The following is a 19,999-nucleotide window of genomic DNA, read 5'->3' as shown; positions in this document are numbered from 1 at the left end:
ACGTGGCGGGGATACCCGCCGGTCCTGCTCAGGAACCCCTTCCGAATTTCCACGACCAGGAAGTATCACCTAAGACATTTTGAAGAATTACCAGAGGACCCAGGAAGGCCGCCCATCCCCATGGCCCAGGCTTGGCTGTGTTGCTACCAGCCAGAGGGAGCTGAGCCAAGAGGACCACATGTGCCTTCGTCTTCAAGGTCACATGGTCCAGAGAGGTCACAGCCTGGCATCCAGCAGCTGCGCCCATTAATCAAACCGTCAAATCACAAATCCCTAGGTCTGGCCAAGGGGCCGGGACAGGAGCTGTGCCCAGTGGGGGGGCTCCAGGGCCCCAGGGCGGGCGGCCGCTTGCTGCTGAGGCGCGGGCGGGCGGGCGTGGCCTCCCACCTTCTTGGAAGAGCTGAGCCTGGTCCAACACGGGCCGGGGCCGCACAGGGAGGGAGAGGTTGGCGGGAAACAGACCCCTCCTGGTGAGCGATACCGCACCCAGTTCCGCGATTCCCCTCGGCACCCCCGCACGCAGTCCGACAGCTCAGCAGGCTCCGAGACCCCAACCTGTCACAGCCCAGAGCGCGCCAGCACAGCGCAGCCTTCGACCGCCCCGTGTCCCTGGCCTGAGGGCTGATCGCCAAGCACATCCGGGGGTGACGGGCGCACCGTGTGACAACGGACAGTCTGCTAGTCTGCGGTAGAAGCACAAGAGCCAGAGACCAGGCCAAGAGTTTCTTTTTTTTTTTTTTTTTTAATGGCTGCATTTCAAAGAACCACCGTCTTTTCACTCAGAAAACTTCCCAAGAAGGGGATGGATTAGTGCAACAAATCGGCGGGCCTGACTGGACACAAAGTTTCCCAGGCATCTCGAGGATAAGACCCCACCAGCCCAGGCCGACCACCGAGGAGACTGGACAGGAGGAATGAACACCCCCTCTCCTCACCCTGCCCCCCCCCCCCGTCCTGAGCTGCAGGCCGCCCCGTTTCCCGACTGGGGGCTAAAGCAACAGGGCGGCAGGAGCCGGGGTGGGGCTGGGGCCCGGGCTGGCAGGGCTCTGGTGCGTCAGCAGGCTGGTGGCTCGCTGCTGTCCACCTGCAGGCCTTTGCTCAGGAGGAAGGCGTCCTGCTTGGGGTCTCGGCCCAGGAAGAGCTTCAGCATGACGCTGGCATCCTGGGAACCACCGGGCCTCAGGATGCAGCTTCTGTAGTCCATGCCAACCTGCTGGGAACAGGGGTGGGGGTGCTAAGTCCTCGAGTATCCCCTCTCCTGGCCACAGGTGGGCTCGTGGGTGTCTGCATCAGCATCAGAGAGAACACGCACGCACAAGCACACGTGTTAGTCACAAGCATGTGCATGCCGAACCCCACCCATTCACGACACTGCGAGGCCCTTCACGTCACAGAGGCTGAAGCCCGAGCCAAGCCCACAACACAGGTGGCTGAGTTTCTGTGGTGAAAAACACAGGTCTGGAAAGCTGGCTGAGGCCCCAGCCCCAGGAGGGTCTAGGGTGGCAAACCTCAGGGCGGAGAGGGCCCATCTCCAGCACCCAGCAAAGACCAGCAGGTGTCTCCGCTCCCCTCCCCTGGTCCCGGGCAGCAGGGAGCAGTGCTGAAAGGTCACTTGCTCCCTCCACAGGCAGGCGACCCTCCCACTGAGTGGCTGGCTTGCCCTCACCTTGCTGTTGAGGATGCCCTCCTGCTTGAAGCGCGTGTGGAACATGTCCATGGAGTACACCTCGCTCCACAAGTAGCCGTAGTACTGGGCATCATAGCCACCTGCCAGGTGGCCGAAGGTCGCAGGCATGTTGGTCCCTGGGACAGACGTGGCACGGCTCTCACTGCGGCCCCAGTGTATCCCCCAGCCCCCTCAGTGCCCGCTGCCGGGAGAAGGGAGCCTCAAATCAGCCCCGTCAGAGGTGACCCACACATCCAGGAGGAGAGGAACGGGCCCCACAAGAAAGCAGGAGCTGGACAACTTGGGCCGCTACCTGCTGACGCTGAGGAGTTCACACAAAAGGATAAATCAAGGCACGCCGTACAGTGGAGAGCACGCGCTGGCTAAGCTTTCTGAAGGCATTTTTAAGTGCTTGTAGAACGAAGCAATGCCCTACCGCCTACACTGAAATCCCAATTTTCACAGGTGCTAATCCAAGCATTTGCAGTAACGCGCAAGGACAGGCATCACAGCCTGATCTACTCTCTACCCCCAGGGTATGAAATCCCTGCTCTTTGCGGCACCTCCCAGGCCTGTCCCAGAGCAGGGGGTGGGAGGGCACCGCTGAGGGAGTTCGGGGACTGGCGGGGAGGGAAGTGGCAGACAGCCTGAGCGGGAGGAGGGGCGGCAAGAAAGGACGGAGCTGCTCCCACCCAGCAGCTGCCAGCCGCCCGCTGGAGCCCGCAGGCCCGGGAACACCAAGCGGCAAGGGGGCCAGAGGCTGTCTGCTTCCTGCCGGGCCTCGGCTACCACCTAGAGACTGGCCTGACTCCCACCACACGTCACTAGGTCCTTCTGACTCCGGGACCGGCGGGACCCTGCCCGCCCCCCGCGGGCCCACCTGGCGGGCGGCTGTACCTGGCGTGGCTGGGACCCCGAGGATCTCCTGGCAGAGGCGGGCGTACTCCTCCGCGGGGTCTGCAGCCATCTGGCTGTGCAGGGCCTGATCCACCTTGGCCAGCACGATCTGGCGCAGGTTGAAGAGACCTGACGGGTGCAAGGGCACAGGGAAGCTGGTTCTGTTCTCCCGCACGAGAAGGCACGCGCCTGGCCTCCCCCGCCGCCCCCCCCCCCAACCTCGGGGCCAAGGCCTCCCAGAGGCCCCTGGGCAGGAGGGCGGCTCCTGGCGGGCACCTGTGTTGGCCTGCCGAGACTGGATGAGCTTCTCCAGCAGCTCCTGGGGGATGGCGCTGCCCGTCTTGTAGTGCTGGGACATCCTGAGCAGCGGCTCCTTCTCCCACACCCAGTTCTCCAGCATCTGAGAAGGTGCCTCCACGAAGTCCCGCTCCACGTGTGTCCCACTAAACATGGCAAACTCCGCCTGTGGGGGCGGGCAGAGCTGCAGGGAGGTCCGGACCCTGCCTGGCCAGCTCCCAGCCGCTGGCCTTGCCTGGGCACGCGGTATGCTCTGCTCTCCCGGCAGGCACAGCTAGGCGAGCAGACAGCAGGCTGCGTGAGGCCCCAGTGCCTGGGGACGGGGGACAGTTGAGGCTCCCGGGAAGGGGGGGGGGGCTGCTAAAGCCATCCCAGCCCAGGACACACAGGGAGCACACCCATCCCTGGCAGGCCACCTGGGTTCCCTTCCTCCATCCACAAAGCCAACGCTCTAAAAAAAGCCCTAGACCCCAAAAGGCACAGGCCTGGAAACAACAGAATGGCGGTGTGCTGAAGGCACCTTGTGCTTTCCCCACTGTTAGGTCAGACATTTTCCTGAAGTCGTGCTAGAACCCAGCTCTGGCGGCCACCCTGGGCAAGTCCCTTCAAGGCCCAGAGGGAGGCAGAACGGGAGAGGACAAATGTTGGGCCTCATTACGCACAGACCTGACTTGCGACTTCGCCTACTTGCTAAAATTTCTAACCCCAAAACCAACACCTGTGGCGCTTTGTGGTCATTTAACGCTCTGCCTCTGGGCTTTAGCTCCGGCTGTAAACAAGTGTCCTTTTCATGCCCTGTTGAGAGCCCCCCCGACCCCCGTTTTTATGTTTTTGCAAACAATTGGGCTATTTAGATGGATCCCAACAGGGGCGCCTGGGTGGCTCAGTCGGTTGGGCATCTATCTGCCTTCGGCTCAGGTCATGGTCCCAGGGTCCTGGGATCGCGTCCCACATCGGGCTCCCTGCTCTGCGGGGAGTCTGCTTCTCCCTCTCCCACTCCCCCTGTTTGTGTTCCCTCTCACTCTGTCTCTCAAGTAAATAAATAGAATCTTTAAAAATAAATAAAACGGATCCCAACTGCCATGCTGAAGTGGTTTCCGCCTTTCCTGAGGGCAAGAAGGCCGTGATGTGCAGAGACAGCACACGGTCAGATGCATGAGCTACAGCGCAGTCGGCTGGGAGTTCACTGTGATGAACCAGCAGCACCCATCAGAGGTGTCTATAAACAAAAGCACGCACGACATGAGGGACCTAACCCTGTGTTCCCGCGGGAGCCCTGCTTCGGTATCTGCGAACTCTGTGCTCGCGGCGACTTTACAGAACTGCCAACAGCGAGCACGTGTCTCTGCAAAGACCTGAAGGAAATGAGGGAGCCGTGAGTCACTGGCAAAAGAATGTCCCAGATCCGGGACATCCCCCGTGGGCACGCAGTGCGGAGGCAGGCAGAGGCGAGGGGAGCGTGGACAGAGCAAGGCGGCCGGGGCACACAGGCCCCAGGGCTGCAGACGCTGCCCTGCCCTGAGGAGCCGCTGAGCGCCGTCATCCCAAGACGACACTTAACGCACAGTGGATGACAGACCAACACAAAGAGTTAAAGCCCAAACTTCTGGAAAAGGAAAATTAGAAGAAAATGGTCTCTTCAACGAGACACAAAAAGTGAAAACCGTGAAAGAAAAAAGGCAGTGCACTGAACACCAAAGTCAAACCCTCTGCTCAAAACACACTTCTCAGTGCATCCCACGCGCAGGAGCGTCCCGCGGCCGAGAACAGGAGCCAGGCGCCCACACGCGCGGCCCCGGGGCCGGACCCCGAGCCCACGACGCTCAGGGAGGGAGCCAGACACAGAAGGGCCCACTTGGTGTGAGTCCACGTGGGTGACACGTCCACGGACGGGAAGGGGGCTCGTGGGGGCGGCGGGGGGACAACCACGAGGCACGAAGGCTCTTTCTGGTGATGGAAATGTTTCACGTTTCGGTAGCAGTGATGGCTACCTAACTTGGTAAACTAACGATCACTGAAACGTTCAGCTTAAAACGAGTTAGGGTGGCCCTAACCCAATGACCAGCATCCTTACGGGAAGAGAGGGCACAGACACACACAGAGGGACGACCGTGTGAGGGCGTGAGGAGACAGCTGGCTGCAGGCACTACTGACCCTGACCGCAGAGCCCCAGCCCCGCTGAGACACTTCTATCCGGTAAGCCAGCCGGCTGCAGGGCTCGGTGGTGACCCAGGGAGTGGGGCACTGTCCAGGGAGGCGGCTGCCTCCAGATGCACCAACCACCAGCACCGCCCCCGTCCCCGAGGCCCCTGCACCCACCTGAGAGCAGAGCTGGTGCATCACGTGCCCGAACTCGTGGAAGTAGGTCTCCACCTCGTCGTGCTGCAGCAGGGAGGGGGCATCCGGGGTAGGCTTGGTGAAGTTGGCCACCATGGCCGCGATGGCGATCTGACGGGTCCCATCGTGCCGCAGGCAACCTGGCTGCAAGCCGAAGCAAGCCGCGTGCCCGTATTTCCCTTCCCTGGGGACGGAGGCAGGGTCGGGCCCAGCCAGGGATCTGCTGCACACACTGCCCGGCCCACAGGAGCCCCTCACCGACCCATCTGCCAGCCCAGGCACCTGCACAGACTGAGCAGCTCAAAGCTGCTCCTCGGGAGCCGGGGGGGGGCCTGCCCCACACTCCGTCCCACGGCTCGGGCGGAACCTCCTGGGCACCCTCCTCCCTGGACAGTGGGCACCCCCGGCCCCTCACCCAGCCCTGCACCGTGGCAGCCCCACAACCCATTCCACAGACGGGAACGCTGAGGTGCAAAGAAGGGTCGCTGGGCTCCCCCGCACCTTGGGTAGAGGTCCAGGTAGAATTTCCCAATGACCTTCCCTGAGGCCGAGTCCCTCACAGAGTACAGCTTCACGTCCTCGTGCCACACGGTGGCGCTCTCCTCCAGGTCGAAGGTCAGCCCCAGCAGCTCCTGGTAGATGCTGAGCAAGCCCTTGGTGACCACCTGCATGGGGAAATACTCCTTGAGCAGGTTCTGGTCCACACTGTAGTGGGTCTCCTCCACCTGGTTCATGTAGTAGCGCATGTCCCAGGCGTTGATGCGCCCGTCGAAGTCCAGGCCCCGCTTCTCGCACTCGGCCTTCTTCAGCTCCAGGATCACGGCCCGCTCCTGCTCCCCCAGGGGCTTCAGCTTCCGGGCCAGCTCATCTGCGGAGGGCAGAGGGGAAGGCTAGACTACCCTGCGGCGGCTCCCCCGCCAGCCCCGGTCCGCGGCACGATGGCCCCAGCACCCCGCCTGCAAGGCCAGACTGCCGGCACAAGCCAGACATCGCCCTGCAGCAGGTGGGGGTGTGGGCAGGGGCACCTCAGTCTCCTTCCACGAGCAGAAAAGGATGGCCAGAGTGGGGACGCTTGCCCAGAGCTCACGCCGGGAGGCAGCAGCGCAGGGGCAGACACAGGCTCACCCCAGAGCCCTACACTCGGCCATCAGGTTCGAGCCCCTCGAGGCTGAACAGGGGTCAGGGAGGCGTTAGGATTCCCACGGTAGGGTGGACAGAATGTGGCTCTCGGAGGCCCCATCACATCGCAGTCAAGAATAACCTGAACCCCACTCCTGGAACCCACAGCGGGAGGCTGGGGGAGGCAAAGGGTTACCTAGGAAAGTGGCCACCACCTGGCTGCTCTTAGCCATGTTCATCTCCAGGACGTAGTCGGCATGCGTGCTGAATCCCAGCAGGCTGGACTTCTGGGCCCGGAGGGTCACCAGCTCTCTGAGGATCGCACAATTCTCCTGGAACCGACCAACGACCAGCTCTGTGGGCATCAGGCCCACCACCTCCCACTTGGGTCCCGTGGCCAGCACAGTTCTGGGATGCCAGGACCCAGCCAGCTGCATCTCATCCCCACCCCCCCTTCCCATGGCCTAGGTTTCCATGGCTGCCCTGTGGTCCTGCCATAACACATGCATCTCTATTAATCCTCAGGTCCCTTCTGGACCCAGAAAGGGTGTAACCGTGAAGGGTTCGAAGGCCGTGAGTGGAGAGCAATGTGGGGCCAGGTGAGCCGCAGGGGGCATTGTGCACGGGGAGCTCACCCCCGTCTGCTGGAGACACTGACCAGAAGCGAGGCCACACCGCGGCGTGGACACAAACACAAGCGTCTGTGTGGGAATGGATGTCTGTGCACTGAAGACACGCCCCAGGCCGCAGTTAGAGGGCCCAGGCCACCACACAAGACACAGAAAAGGGGAGGGCGCGTCTGCAGACCCCAGCTCAAGCCCCAGCAACGCCACTGGAGAGAGAGAGAGGGGATGACCGAAGCTAAGGCGCGGGAGCAGCGGACGGTCACGCAGACACGGGACTGGCTTGGGGAAGGGGTCAGACCCTGAGCTGTGGCCCCGGGCCCAGAGCCAGAGCCAGAGCCGGCATGGAAGTCTGGGAGGGGCAGGCTGAGCTTGCCCGGGGCTCGCCAACCCCCGAGTCCGGCCCAGGAGGCACCGGGCAGACGGGACGGGCCCCGCGACTTCCAGGCATCGCCTTCCCACCTGCTTGCAGCGACAGTTGAAGGCCTCCTCCACCTTCCTCCTGGTCTCAGGCACGTGGCATTTCTTCAGGAGGGGAAAATAATGTGGGTACTTGAGGGTGACTTTCAACTTGTCATCCCCAGCCTTCTCCAGCGAGTTCAAAAAGTCCTCCGGGAGGCCTCCTACAGGAACAAAGCCAGGGCTGCCACAGGCCCAAAAAGCTGCCAAGCCCGTGCAGCTGGGGCCGGAAGCATGCAAGAGGGTAGGACTGGGAGCCTACAGGGAACAGGGACCCAGGCCCGGCCTCCCTACCCTGCCCCGAGCCCCTCCAGGAAGACCGAGAGCTGCTGCCCTTCCCACCAGGGCTCCCAGGGAGGAAAAGCTCCCCTCGGCTCAACCCCGACACAGGGGGCTTCCGGGAACTGCAGTGTCTTCCCTCGTCCCTCCCCCAACAGCGACACCAGGGGTGGACAGATGCCACCCTCGCCCTCCTGATGGGCCGCACTTCTGCAAAGGCCCCCACCCGGCTCCCTGCGCCGAAATGTTCTCCTAAGACAGAAATCCGGGTGCATCACCTCAGACTGAAAACCTCCAGGGGCCACCACAGCCCTGGCTCTGAGCTGGCCCACAGCTCCTTCCAAGGCCAGCTCACCCGGGGCCCTCCGGACAGGTGAGAAGGGACGCCGGGCGGCAGGGTGGGCAGTGCTGGTTGTGTGCATGGGGGTGTGTGTGTGTGTGTGTGTGCACGTGTGCAGACACCTGTTTCCTAGCTCTGGGACAGGGCCTGGGAACAACAGGCCCACAGCAGCAATGGGCACGCCTGGCACCCACATCGCGGTTTCTAAAGAGCCGCCCAGGCCAGGGCGAGGACAAAAGGAGCCTGGAACCCAAGTCTCAAAGAAAAGTGCTCACAGAGTAACAGGGACACTTCAAGATGCAGAGGCCCTTGAAGTGTAACTGGGACAATCTGAGCATCAAAACAGGGACAGCAGCAGACCACGACCCTGGGAGTAACGGGGCCTCTGTCCACACCGCCACCACAGATAAAGCCACTACTGGGGGGGCTGCTGACTCGAGAGACCAGCACACAAACGCACAAGCGATGACGGGGTCAGAAGACCGTTTGCGGGAGCTTCACCCAGCGGCACACGGGAGGGGCTGCAGCTCCAGGGCACCCCCAGAGTTGCTGCCGACCAGGGAGGAACCTGGCAGAGGAGTGCCTTCACCGAGCAGCAAGAGACTCAGGGGGAAGGGGACAGAGAGAGAGACACGTTGTCCGAGACTCTGTAAAGGGACACCAACTCTCCCTTCGGCAAGCAGAAGAAAATCAACACGCGCCACACCCTTGCTCAGTAGGCCTTGTAGGCCTGCCGATCAGGCCGTCCTGGCCACGGTCACCGCCTCCACGCTCTGAGGCCGGCCGGCTCTGCTCCACGGGAGGTCCCTCAAGCTAAACAAATGGGCCAAAAAGCCGGCCCACGCGAGGGTGTGGGCGAGCAAATTTGTTGGCCAAATTTGAGACCCGGGATCCCCCTCTGGCCAGGAAACACAGTGGGCGCGTCCTTACACGGGGAGCCACGTGGGGGGACATGCAGCCCGAGGCCCAGGCACGGAAGGGACCGAACCAGAACAAAGGGCAGCAGAGGGCAGCGCTGACTGAGCTTTCAAGCCCCTGCTCGGGAAGGCCTGCCACTGTGGGCCCCTTGGCAAGCCAGCTGCCCTCGGGGGCCTCCGGGTGCGGGGGGAGCGGGGGAACCTCTGGCAGTGTGGGGGGGGGGCTCTGGCCACGAGGCCCGGCACGGCCAGCCCCCCGGCAGCAGCAAAACCGGGGCCTGGGCTTTTCAAAAGCATCCACGTCAGGAGAGAGGACAACACTTATGTGAACGGCTGAGGAGCGGCTCATCGGAAAAGGAGCTTAAAGAGCCAGGAAAACCCCATGTGACGGGTGCTCCGTGAGCGGACCCGACAGTGGAGGAGAATACAGCGAGAGGCCCCAGGCCAGCGGTGCAGGGGGACGCGGGCTGTGCTCTCCACGACACGGCTGTTCCGAGGGCGAGGTGCGCTCCCGGGGAAGGCTCACAGGCCTACACACGACTCTCCCACAGCGGGAGGAACAAACGTGTGGCGGTGTCCACGGAAAGGACAGAGGGCGCACCATCAGCTCGGGGACGCCGAGGGCACAGGGCTTCCCACGGTACGGTCCTTACAACTTTCCCACAGGGTAAAGTTTTTTGAAATGAAACAGTTGGGGCGGGAGAATCAAGGACCACAAATTAAAAAAGACACCTCGGCCCCAACCTTTCATCATTCCCACCTACAGCCAGGTGTGGGGACCAGCAGCAGCCAGGACCGAGTCCGTACGATCCTCTTACAGGACTGGAGCGAGAAGAGCCGCAGGTGGGGGCGTGGGCCTCGACGGGGAGACCCTGGCCAACTCTGCCGCCGGACCCAGCGCTCCGGGCACCGCTCGAGGAAGGATCGAGAAACACAGATTCCAAAGTGCTGACCGCTCCAAGGGAAGACCCCCTCGCCCAGGGCGGTGGCACACAGACGTCCCCACGCTTCGGAAGCCTGCGGGTGGTGGCCACGGCCCGCGAGGGCCCTGAGGCCGCGAGTCAGCCCCCCGCCCCCAGCCCGCCCCCCGCCAGTACCCAGCTCTTCTCGCGTGAGTGGCAGGAAGGTCGTGTCCTCGTTCAGGTTCTTGTTGAAGTCGATGCACAGAAGGCTCAGCTTCTTCTTAATGTTCTTGATTTTCTGGAGGGGGGAGCACAGCTGTGAGTGGAGTGCTTCCACCAGGGCTGGGGGCTCCCTCCCGACGGGGAGAAGAGACAAGGGAGGCGAGAAGAGGGACAGAAAAGACACGGACGTCAGGTCCTCACACCGCTGTGCACGGCGCCAACAGAACACAGACGCCAGCTTCCACGCTGAGCGGCCTTGGAGACCGTGGGGACCTCGGCTAGTGTCCCCATCGGTTACATGTCCCCAGACAAGAGCGTTCTGGACCCTACTACCTTCAGAGTCCACAGCCTAGGCTTTCGGACATTTTGACAGAGCAGCAGGGCTAAGCCTCAACGTGGAGACTTCTGACAGGGGCGAGGCGTGGCACAGGAGGGGGTGCCGTGGGGCCACAACGTGGACCCACCGCCACCTCCGGGGGGCCTGGGGCCGAACCCAGCCCTGGGCCTGACGACAGGGGCTCTGCGACAGCAGGACAGGTGGGGGCGGGGCAGGGCAAGTGCGCCCGACAGCTTTGCGGGCAACGCGGGGCTCCTTGGGCGAGACCCTGGCTCAGAACCAGCCCGCACAGGAGCAGGGAGCCTCGCTGGCCACAACCCTGCGCCGGGCGCTGCCACTCACTTCCTCACCTCACTGAAGCTGTGCCACTTACGGTCCTGAGACGTGGCAGGGAAACAGCATATGCCCTCGCCGAACGAGACAACGCTCTGGGGCCCCCACCCAGCCCCCTGCCCCGGCTCCACATGGCGCTCCCTGTGTCCCTTCCAGCAAGGTGGCCCCCAAGTCACTGTCTGTGCGGCCCCCCGTGCACACACGCCAGACTTTCAACAACGTGATGGAGCTTTAAGAACTGTGGGGCACCTGGCTGGCTCAGTCAGGGGAGCATGGGACTCTCGATCTCGGGGTCGTGGGTTCAAGCCCCATGTTGGGTGTGGAGCCTACTTTATAAAAAATGAAAACAGCAGCTGTGCTTCCGTCGCTCTGGCCGACTGTAACACCTGCACGCGCCGGAGCAGAGTTGCCACACTGGACTCTGGATCCCACAGTCCTGGGATGGAATCTGACTCCAGTCCCACTGGCACTGGTTTTCTTTTGTTTTTAAGATTCTTATTTTTATGGAGGCACCTGGGTGGCTCAGTTGGTTGAGTGTCTGACTCTTGGTTTCAGCTCAGGTCATGATCTCAGGGTCCTGGGATCAAGCCCCGCGTTGGGCTCCATGCTCAGCAGGGAGTCTGCTGGAGATTCTCTCTCTGCGCCTCCCTGGCTCGTGCGCACACAAACTCTCTCTCTCAAAAAAACATACTAATTAAAAAAAGAAACCCGTATTTAAAAAAAAAGATTTTTATTTTCAAGCGACCTCTACACCCAACGTGGGGCTGGAACTCACGATCCCAAGAGCAAGAGTCACACGCTCTACCGCTGCCAGCCGGGCGCCCCTCACCGGCACTGGTGTTAACAAACATGCCTCATCCCTTGGAGTCCTGGTTTCTTCAACCACAAGCTAGAGGTGCTGGCGTCCGTTCTAAGTGACAAGAGGGACAGTCACTGAGCTCTGGACGCGGACCTAGTGTCGGCATTAACTGTGTCTTTCCTGTGTCTTGGTGCTTTCCCATCTGGGGGGTCTCGCTGACCGGGAGGGGTGGCCAGTTCCTGGGGATGGTAAACAGCTCACCCATAAGGGCACTTCTTATGTGCCAACGAGCCAGTCCAGAGCCCACAGCCCAACCATCTCCTTTACGTGGCTGCCTGGCAGAGAAAACGGGGAGGGAATGGGGCGAACAAAGATCCTCAGTGATTAACCACAGGACAGGGGGCAGGCACGGCCCTCCTCGCCCGCTGATCCAGGCCAGAATGCAGGAGATGCCATCTGTGAGGCTGGGACTTACGATAAGCAATGTGTATTTGGTCTTCGTCCCCATTCCTGGCACACAGCTCCTAAAACCCTTGGAATTTCTTCCATGGTAACAAGAAACTGCAACAGCCCGAGTGACCGAGGAGTGGGGCCCATCATGTTGCTTATCACCAGCCCCCTTCAACCACACTCGAGTGCATATTAACGAGATGACTTTTGGAAAGCCCCTGAGGATGGGGGCTGGTGGCACCCCCTGCTACCCTGGGAGGGGAGCGGGGCCAGAGGCTGCAGGTTCAATCAATCACCAGTAGTTTAATCAGTCATGCCCACACAATGAGGCCCCCACAGAACTCCTAAAGGACGGGGTTCAGAGAGCTTCCGGAGTGGTGCACACGGGGGTGGGGGGGGCAGAGCTCCGTGCCTCTCCCCCAGACCTTGCCGTTCCGGGTTATACCCTTTACGATAAGTCAGTAATAGTAAGTAAGTCCTGTGTTCTGTGAGCGGCTCTAGCAAATGACTTGAACATGAGGAAGAGGTGGTGGGAACCTCTGAACCACAGAGCTGGTCAGTCAGAAGGAGAGATAACAACCTGGATCATGTCAGTGCAGCCTCGAGGGGCCAAGCCCTGAAGCTGTGGGAGCAGACACTGCCTCCAGGTAAGCGTGTTCGAGTCTGACTGTAGGACACCCGCTGGTGTCACAGAGAACGGCATGGTGCGGGAACCCCCACATGTGCGGTATCAGAGAGAAGCCATGCTGTTGCAGCAGGGTACAGAGAACAGAAGCCCCCAGCCACAGTGACCTTTTCCTTAATGCCAATGCACCGAAGTCACGGAGGGGACTGATGAGGTGTGCCCCCTGCACCGCGCCCTCTCCGTGGCTGAGGGAGTGCACACCATAAACCTCAAGAATCCAGAGCAGGGTGGGTGCAAAGGCAGACCTACTCCAGACAGACCTCCCTCCCCAGAACTGAGGCAGCAGAGAGGTGGGCACCCAGCCAGAGGCTGGGCCCTCAGACACCACGTGCAAACAGGGGGGCCCACTCCACCCCTGACAGCTGGTACTCACTTGCTGAGTGTCCTCGGGCAGGTGCAGCCCGTTCCTCCTGCCCAGCTTGATCAGTCGCTCCAGGTACCGCATGGCCTCTGGCCTCAGCGAGTCCTTCTGAACTTTCTCCTAGAGCAAGACAACCAGAGTTCTGTATGAGGGAAAGCTGAGGCACCGCCAGATGCTGGTGAGGCGGCGGGAGACCGAGGCACTTGCACAAACATCACTGCAGGGAACGTGAGATGGTGCGGCCACCGGGGAGAGCAGTTACAACCACCATCCGACTCGGCAAGGGCACGTCCATTCCAGAGACATGAAGACTTACATTCACACAAAACCTGTCTACGAGCGCTTGCTTCCTGGGAACAGCCCAAACTAAAGCCGGCCCAGAGCACCTCCCACAGGTTAATGGTTAAATGGGAATGAGAATGGTGGGTAGCTCAAGGTCATCATCCTGGTTGTGGTGGTGACTGGTTTCGCAAAACATTACACTGGGGGAAATGGGGCAAAGGATACACAGGTGCTCACATGCCTACAAAGGTCTCAAAGCTACAACTAAATACAAAATGTTGCTGGTGCTTCCACAGGCCGCCCGTGCATGCCTGCACCAGAGCACGCGGGTGTGCTCTCCTGACCGAGGAGACAGAAGCGCGAAGGTAACAGAGGAGCGCCACTGTCCACCTCCACGGCTCACTCCGACACCAGCGGCCAAGACCCGAGAGGCAGGACACCAGCCCTACGGAGCACCCCTCGAGGTCAGGAAAATGAAACCATGTGGTGGGTGCAGGGAAGGCTTACAAAGTCCTAGGCATTTTAGGCTCTATCGTTTGCGTTCCTCTGCATTTATCTCTGTCATTCTCTCGTTTCTTTATTGCGGTAAAACAAAACACAAACACTTACCGCCTCAGCCATTCTTAAACGCACGGTTCAGTGGCCTTAAGTGTGTTTGCACTGTCACGCAGCGATCCCCACCAGCCACCCCCAGGGCCCCTCAGTTCTCCACTTTCCAAAGTCTGAGGAACAGAATGACCAAGTCTAAAGAGATTCTGATCCAGCAGTGCCCATCTGGACGCTGGTCTGTGCCTCCCAAGTGTCTACCTCCAACATGCCTGGTACCTCGCTGCATCCTCACCTGCAGCCAGACAATCCTCTGATACACATCCTGCCTCATGCTCATCTCCACATCAAACTCAGACAGCTTTTTGTCCGCCTCTGTGCTGGCCATCCGAATGTCCTTAGATGGAGAAACGTGCTGCGGGAAGTCAAGGATATTCCTCTGAACTGAAACGGGGGGAGAACAAGACAGGTGTGAAAATGGGCCCCAGGTAGAAAGTGGCACATAGCAACCTCACCCCGCCAGGCACGCAGCTCATCCACGTCTGCCGATCTGTTCAGTGAACGCTCTCTCCACATTGGGCCCTGGGCTGGGTGCTGGAAGGAAGAAAGGGGCATGGTTGGTCATCCATGTCCTCGGGGATCTCACAGTCCGATGGAAACAGACTCAACTCCCAAACTCCAAGGAAAGAAGGACTGTAACAGAGAAGCATGAAAAGATCTAGAGAGGCTAAAATAACTCGATTCCAGAAAAAGAGTCATGGCTGCTGATGGCAGCATTTTAAATTCATAAACGATTTTCTAACTTACAGAGCACACTCGCATTTCGTCAGAGGAAGCCTGGGTGGCTGTGAGAATGTAAGCTTTAACAGTCACCGCCTGACCTGGCAACACACCACTAGGAGCCTACATGCAATCACACAAGAATCACATGCATTCACAGCAGCAGGACTGTGAATAACCCAAGTGGACATGACCCAAATGTCCACTGACAGGTGGGTGGACAAACACAACGTGTCCCCCACACACTGGCATGTCAGTTGGCTGTGAACAGAGGCGAGGCGCCCACACACATGGCCCCGGGGACAGACCCCAAGCCCACGACGCTCAGGGAGGGAACCAGACACAGAAGGCCACACGGGTTGTGAGTCCACGTGGGTGACACGTCCGGAACAGGCTCATCCACGGACGGGAAGGGGGCTCGTGGGGGCCGGGGCATGGGGGTGGGAGTTGGAGATGGGAAGTGACTGCTGATGGGGACAGGATTTCCCTTTGGGGTGATGGAATGTTCTAGAATTAGACCATGGTGATGGTTGGATAACTGAATATAAAAACCACTGAAATGCATGCTTTGAGCAAATTCTATGATATATAAATCAGATCTCAACGGAGCATTTAGTTTTAAAAAGCACACACTCTGCATGAGTAAGACCTGTATTCAAATCACAGCTTGGTTGCTCCCATGGCCCCTGGGCAGACCTGCTGCCGGCTGCCCAAGAGTGGACAGTGAAAAGGACAGAAATAGCATCCGTCCATCTGGGATTTACAGGCTCACAAGTGCCTGTGACTGCACCACGTGTGACAACAAAATGGTGCAGGGCGTGGGATCGATGCAAGCAGCCGGTGAGAGCAGAGGGGGCCCGGGAAGGGGCTGCTGAGGGGAGTTAATCTGTGATCGCAGAGAAGCCCAACATCTACCAAAGCAGGGGGTGTGTGAAGCCCCGAGACGGGAGAGTGTGAGCAAGTGCAAGCGGCCACATGGCCGGGCACTCACACCTCTAAGGTCAGAGAGGCGCGAACCGCACCAAAAGCAACATCAAGGACTCTAGCCTTTGTCCGGAGGGCAGTGGAAAGACACTGAGGGGCTGGCTGGGGGGAATGCCATGATTCAATTTTAGTTTCCTTTAAAATTCCTTGGAGGGTGGGCACCTGGTGGGGGGGGGGGGCTCAGTCGGTTAAGCGTCTGCCTTCGGCTCAGGTCATGATCTCAGGGTCCTAGGATCGAGTCCCGCATCAGGGTCCCTGCTCCTCCCTCTGCCTCTGCCTCTCTTCCACCATGCACACATGCACACGTGTGCCCTCTCTTCCTCTCAAATAAAATCTTTAAAAATGAAATAAAATTCCTTGGGCTACTGTGGGGAGAGAGAAAAAAAAAGCTGTAGGAGTGAAGTTGGTGTCTGGCAGGGCTATGCCCAATAGGCAGGAATTAGCATCATGCTATTGCCAAGAGTCTCTCTAGAAAGAGATGAGGGGGGAGACTGAGGCGCACCCACCTGAAGGCAGCAGAGAAACCCACGGCATCTAGCAAACGCGGCACAGGGAGGCTTCGTGAGAACCCCCCAGCAGAGATTCTCAAAGGTTCCCAGAAAAAGGACTTTTGCTAGAGATCCAGGAGCAAGGGTTTCCTCAGCTCAGAGTTCTCTGCTGCAAGACCCATCTCGGTCTCTTGTCCCCACACCATCAACCTCTACAGAGGGGGCTCAGGGAAGCAGCTCTGCAACTATTTGAGCACCTCATCCCTCACAAAGGGAGCAAACAGACCCCAAGAAGGAGAGAAGGATCCAGTTGGGTCGTGATGAGGATACCTAATGGCATCAGGTTACCCAAAGTGCAGGGGGGAGAAGAAAAGCAAAGGGGGCCAAGTTCAGTTGCTCAGAGAGAAGGAGCAAGAAGTGGCTCTGGTTTGGAGGCTGGCACGGGAGCCAGCTCCTAGAGGGGAGTGCTGTTAGGCTGTCCTGCTCTGGACCCTCAGATGACGCAGCCCATGAGAACTAAGTATGCCAGGCTGTGCAGCAGGGCATGCAGGGGAACCAGCGGCCCTCCGGGCTGCCTCTTGCCCAGCAGATGCCTTTACCCCCAGGCAGCTCCTATATCCATCACCATCCGCCTGGGGAGGAGGAGGCCTCACCCATGGCCAGGGTCCAGGAGCTCCAAGGCCTGAGCTGCTTCTGCCTCCCTGCCTGATCCTCACCCGGATTTACCTGTGTAGGACACCTCCACATCAGCCAGCGCCTTGAGGGTACTCTCATAGGACACGTCTTCAAACTTCTGGGAGCCCACCTGGTCATATACACGCTTAGTTTGCTCAATGAGCTCCACAGTGAGCTCCCCTATTTGCTGGGCGCTCAGGTCCCATCTTAGGTAGTTCACCACGGAGCACGGGGCCGCTGTGTCCAGGGCATCTCCTGCACAGGCTGAACAGAGAAGACAGAGCCCCACACTGAGTGTGTCTGCTCAAGGACAGAAGCAGGGTTAGACTAACCAGGGGTTGGAGGGCAAGGACAGAAGCATGGTTTCCCCGTGCAGGCAGGCAAGGCCCAAGGGCTTTGTGGGGGTGCACAGGGTGACTGATCCTTTAAAGCACAAGATTCTGCGCCCCGGAAGACACTGGATGATCTCTGAGGGCGTTTGTGCTTGTCCCAACTGCAGAGCGATACTACCGCATCAAGTGCAGGGCAGGCGGACGGGGATACTGTTCAACACCCTCTAGGGCCCAAGACACCCCCCCAGTGACCCAGCCGCAACATCGGCAGTGCTGGGGTGGATATTTGGTATATACCTCCACCTGACTTACTTGATTAAAGGGTGCTACCCCTGACATCCTTTGATGTAATGTGACATTTATACCGTATTGCTTTCCTAAAACAGGAAAAATTCCTTATCACTAAAATGTCCCTAGCCCCAAGAGTTTTTGGATAAGAGACCTGGTCTATAAAAACAGTTGCCGCTTAAACTGCTGTGCAGTGTTCAGGGTAAAGATGTTTTACTTTCATTCCCTCACTGATCGCAGTTCTGAACTCTGGCGTCTATGTGGCCCCCATTGTACAGATGGAGGTCCGGAGATTTAGAGGATTCAAGTCTCACGCCAGCAAGCGGCAGAGGTAGGATTCAAACCGGTGCAGTCTGACCTCAGCTCCAACCCTGTGAACCAGTGTATCGTGTGCACCCCCCACCTTTGTAAACATCCGATTGTCAGATCTTCCTGCCCCCTTTCCAGGGCTCCACCCCGCTTCAACCCTTACTGGAGTCTATACCAGGGGTTAGCAAACGACAACCTGTTTTTGTACAGCCCACAGGGTCAAAATGATGTTGCACCAGACTAAGTGACTCACCAAGCCTAAACTAGCAAGCCCTCTACAGACGGGTTTGCTGACCCCTGGTCTACACCATCCACACTCTATTGGGTCTTGCTTAGCAGGTCTGGACAGCTGGCCTGTGCCTAGCCACAACCGCTTTCTTCAAGGTGTCTCCCAGGCCTTCCCACAGGCTGTCCCGTCTGCCCTGAGCCCCAACCCTACCAATCCTCCGTTCCATGCTCCTTCCTCAGACGTCCCAATGGCATCCCTGCAGCACCTGCGCGTCTCAAATGCCTACACCTGCCCCCAAATTACTTGAATTAATGAACACAGGCTTGTGTAATCCCCCGGGAGAGTATGGAATGCAGAATAAGTAGAAGCTGCTCCAGGAAACACCCACTTGTGCCCCATTTTCCCCTCTGGCATGGCAGGGGGTTGACCAGGGCCACAGTGATCCTGGACTACCCGCCTTTTTGTGAATACTAAAGAGGGATGGGATCTTTGCAGGGTACTGCCAGCTGGGACCCGTGTTTGGCGTCTCTAGGGCAGGGTTTTTTTTTTTTTTTTTTAACGACATTATCAACATCTATGGCTGGGTCGCCCTCTGGGGTGGGGGTCCACCTGGGCACTGTAGGGTATTGAACAGCACCCCTGGGGCCCCACCCACTCAATGCCAGGAGCACCCCCAGTCGTGACAACCACAGATGTCCCCAGACACTGCCCAGTGTCCCCTGGCGTGGCACAATCACCCCAGCTGAGGACCACTAACATACACTAAGTGGGAAAAAGAAAGGCTCTTGAGCCAGGACAGGCCGGATATTCCGGCCAACTGACTGCCATGAGCTTAGGGAAAATCCTTCTGCTTGCAGAGCATTGTGGACTTCAGAACTGCAGAAAAAAGATGTGGGTCTGTGTTACATTTGGTGGCAAACAAGGGCTCCAGAAGCTCGGACAAGGTAGGAGATGCGTGTACGCTGAGAACTGTCAGCAAAACCTCCTGCAGGAGCTAGGACTTGAAAACTGGAGCGGACGCATTCATCCTGTAGTAGTTCAGCTTGCCACCTACATGCTCTGTCCCAGGCTAACAATCCTGCTGCCAACAAGGCAGACAACATTCCTGCCCTCCTGAGGCCTGAAAAACCCTAATTATGATTATCATTAATGCAATTATCATCACAGTCAGCTGGAGAAAGAACCCGGGGGGGAAGAGAGACCAGCAAGAGAAAATTCAGGAGGCACCACACAGCAGCCTGGGCAATTTCCTAAATACAGGACGCACACCCCATCGCTCCCATAACGAAAACCCTTTCAGGACGCCCCCTGTCCTTAAAATAAAAGGGACTCCCAGCTGTGTTCTCCCCGAAATGACTTGTTGCTACCCAAACGCGCTCCGCGTGCACCTGCCTCCTCGCCTTCGCCCTCGCAGTTCCCGCCACCTGCGGGTCCTCGCGCAGGTCACAGCAGCACAGCTGCTTCTCCCCCGCTGGGCCCGGGCTGATGGGCCACCTCCCCCGAGAAGCCCCTCAGGGACCGCCCTCTCGAGAGAAGCGCCGTCAGCCCCATCACCGACCACTCCCTAAAGCCCGGGCTCGCTTCTCTGCGGGATGAACGCCTGTCTCGGGCTCTGCAACTCCGCCTAGAACTCACGGTCTCCCCCGGAGTCCGCCCCCAGGGCCCGACCGGTGCTCAGTGGAAGCCACACACTCGGAATTGGCTGAATGAGTGGAGCTCTGGAAAAGCTGGTTCATTCATTCGGCCGCCGAGGGGGCGGGGTCCCGGGTTCGCCGACCCATCCCCCCCAGGCTCCAGCCCCTCGAGGGTCACTGGGCTCGGCTCCTAGGCCCGAGTCGCGACCCCGGGGGAGGCGCGAGGATGGAGGGGACGCCCGGGTCCGGGGAGCGGGGCCGCTCCGAGGGGCAGCCGGTACCTGCGGGGGGCTTCATGGCGGGCGGGTGTGCACCGGCGGCCCCTCCCTCCACCTGGTCCGCGTCGCGCTGCCTCAGCTGCCGCGGCCAGCCGCCTCCGTCCGCTCAGGGTCCGCAGCAGCCGGGACCGAGGTGCCCGCCGCCCGCGCG

The 19,999-nt window shown here is 59.6% G+C and overlaps 1 protein-coding gene across 6 annotated transcripts; it reads right to left on the bottom strand.

Annotated features, from left to right (window-relative positions):
• Positions 1 to 753: 753 nt before the first annotated feature.
• Positions 754 to 19,999, bottom strand: THOP1 (thimet oligopeptidase 1). Of its 6 annotated transcripts, none has more exons than XM_027582548.2 (14): positions 19,852 to 19,999; positions 16,830 to 17,042; positions 14,147 to 14,295; positions 13,036 to 13,143; positions 10,032 to 10,134; positions 7,402 to 7,562; positions 6,975 to 7,148; positions 6,513 to 6,648; positions 5,699 to 6,065; positions 5,180 to 5,381; positions 2,840 to 3,026; positions 2,564 to 2,692; positions 1,667 to 1,803; positions 754 to 1,213 (listed from the first exon to the last, which is right to left on the bottom strand). In XM_027582548.2, the coding sequence occupies exons 1-14, from the start codon at positions 19,865 to 19,867 to the stop codon at positions 1,055 to 1,057; spliced, it is 2,241 nt and encodes a 746-aa protein (XP_027438349.2). In that variant the 5' UTR covers positions 19,868 to 19,999; the 3' UTR covers positions 754 to 1,054. The 6 variants fall into 6 exon arrangements, with proteins under 6 accessions (XP_027438349.2, XP_027438350.2, XP_027438353.2 ...); XM_027582549.2 differs by having other exon boundaries at positions 754 to 1,210; XM_027582550.2 differs by having other exon boundaries at positions 1,041 to 1,213; positions 1,667 to 1,868.

This window comes from Zalophus californianus, chromosome 1 (genome assembly GCF_009762305.2).
Source record: "Zalophus californianus isolate mZalCal1 chromosome 1, mZalCal1.pri.v2, whole genome shotgun sequence".
NCBI lineage: Eukaryota > Metazoa > Chordata > Mammalia > Carnivora > Otariidae > Zalophus > Zalophus californianus.
Note: the sequence above shows the minus strand (reverse complement) of the source record. Positions and strands in the feature narration are given on the sequence as shown.

Coding starts and splice junctions, on each gene's coding strand:
- THOP1 (XM_027582548.2), bottom strand. Junction 6,066..6,512: donor GGTGGTGGCCACTTTCCTAG/GTAACCCTTTGC, acceptor TGCCCTCCGCAG/ATGAGCTGGCCCGGAAGCTG. Junction 1,214..1,666: donor AGGGCATCCTCAACAGCAAG/GTGAGGGCAAGC, acceptor CCCTGTTCCCAG/CAGGTTGGCATGGACTACAG.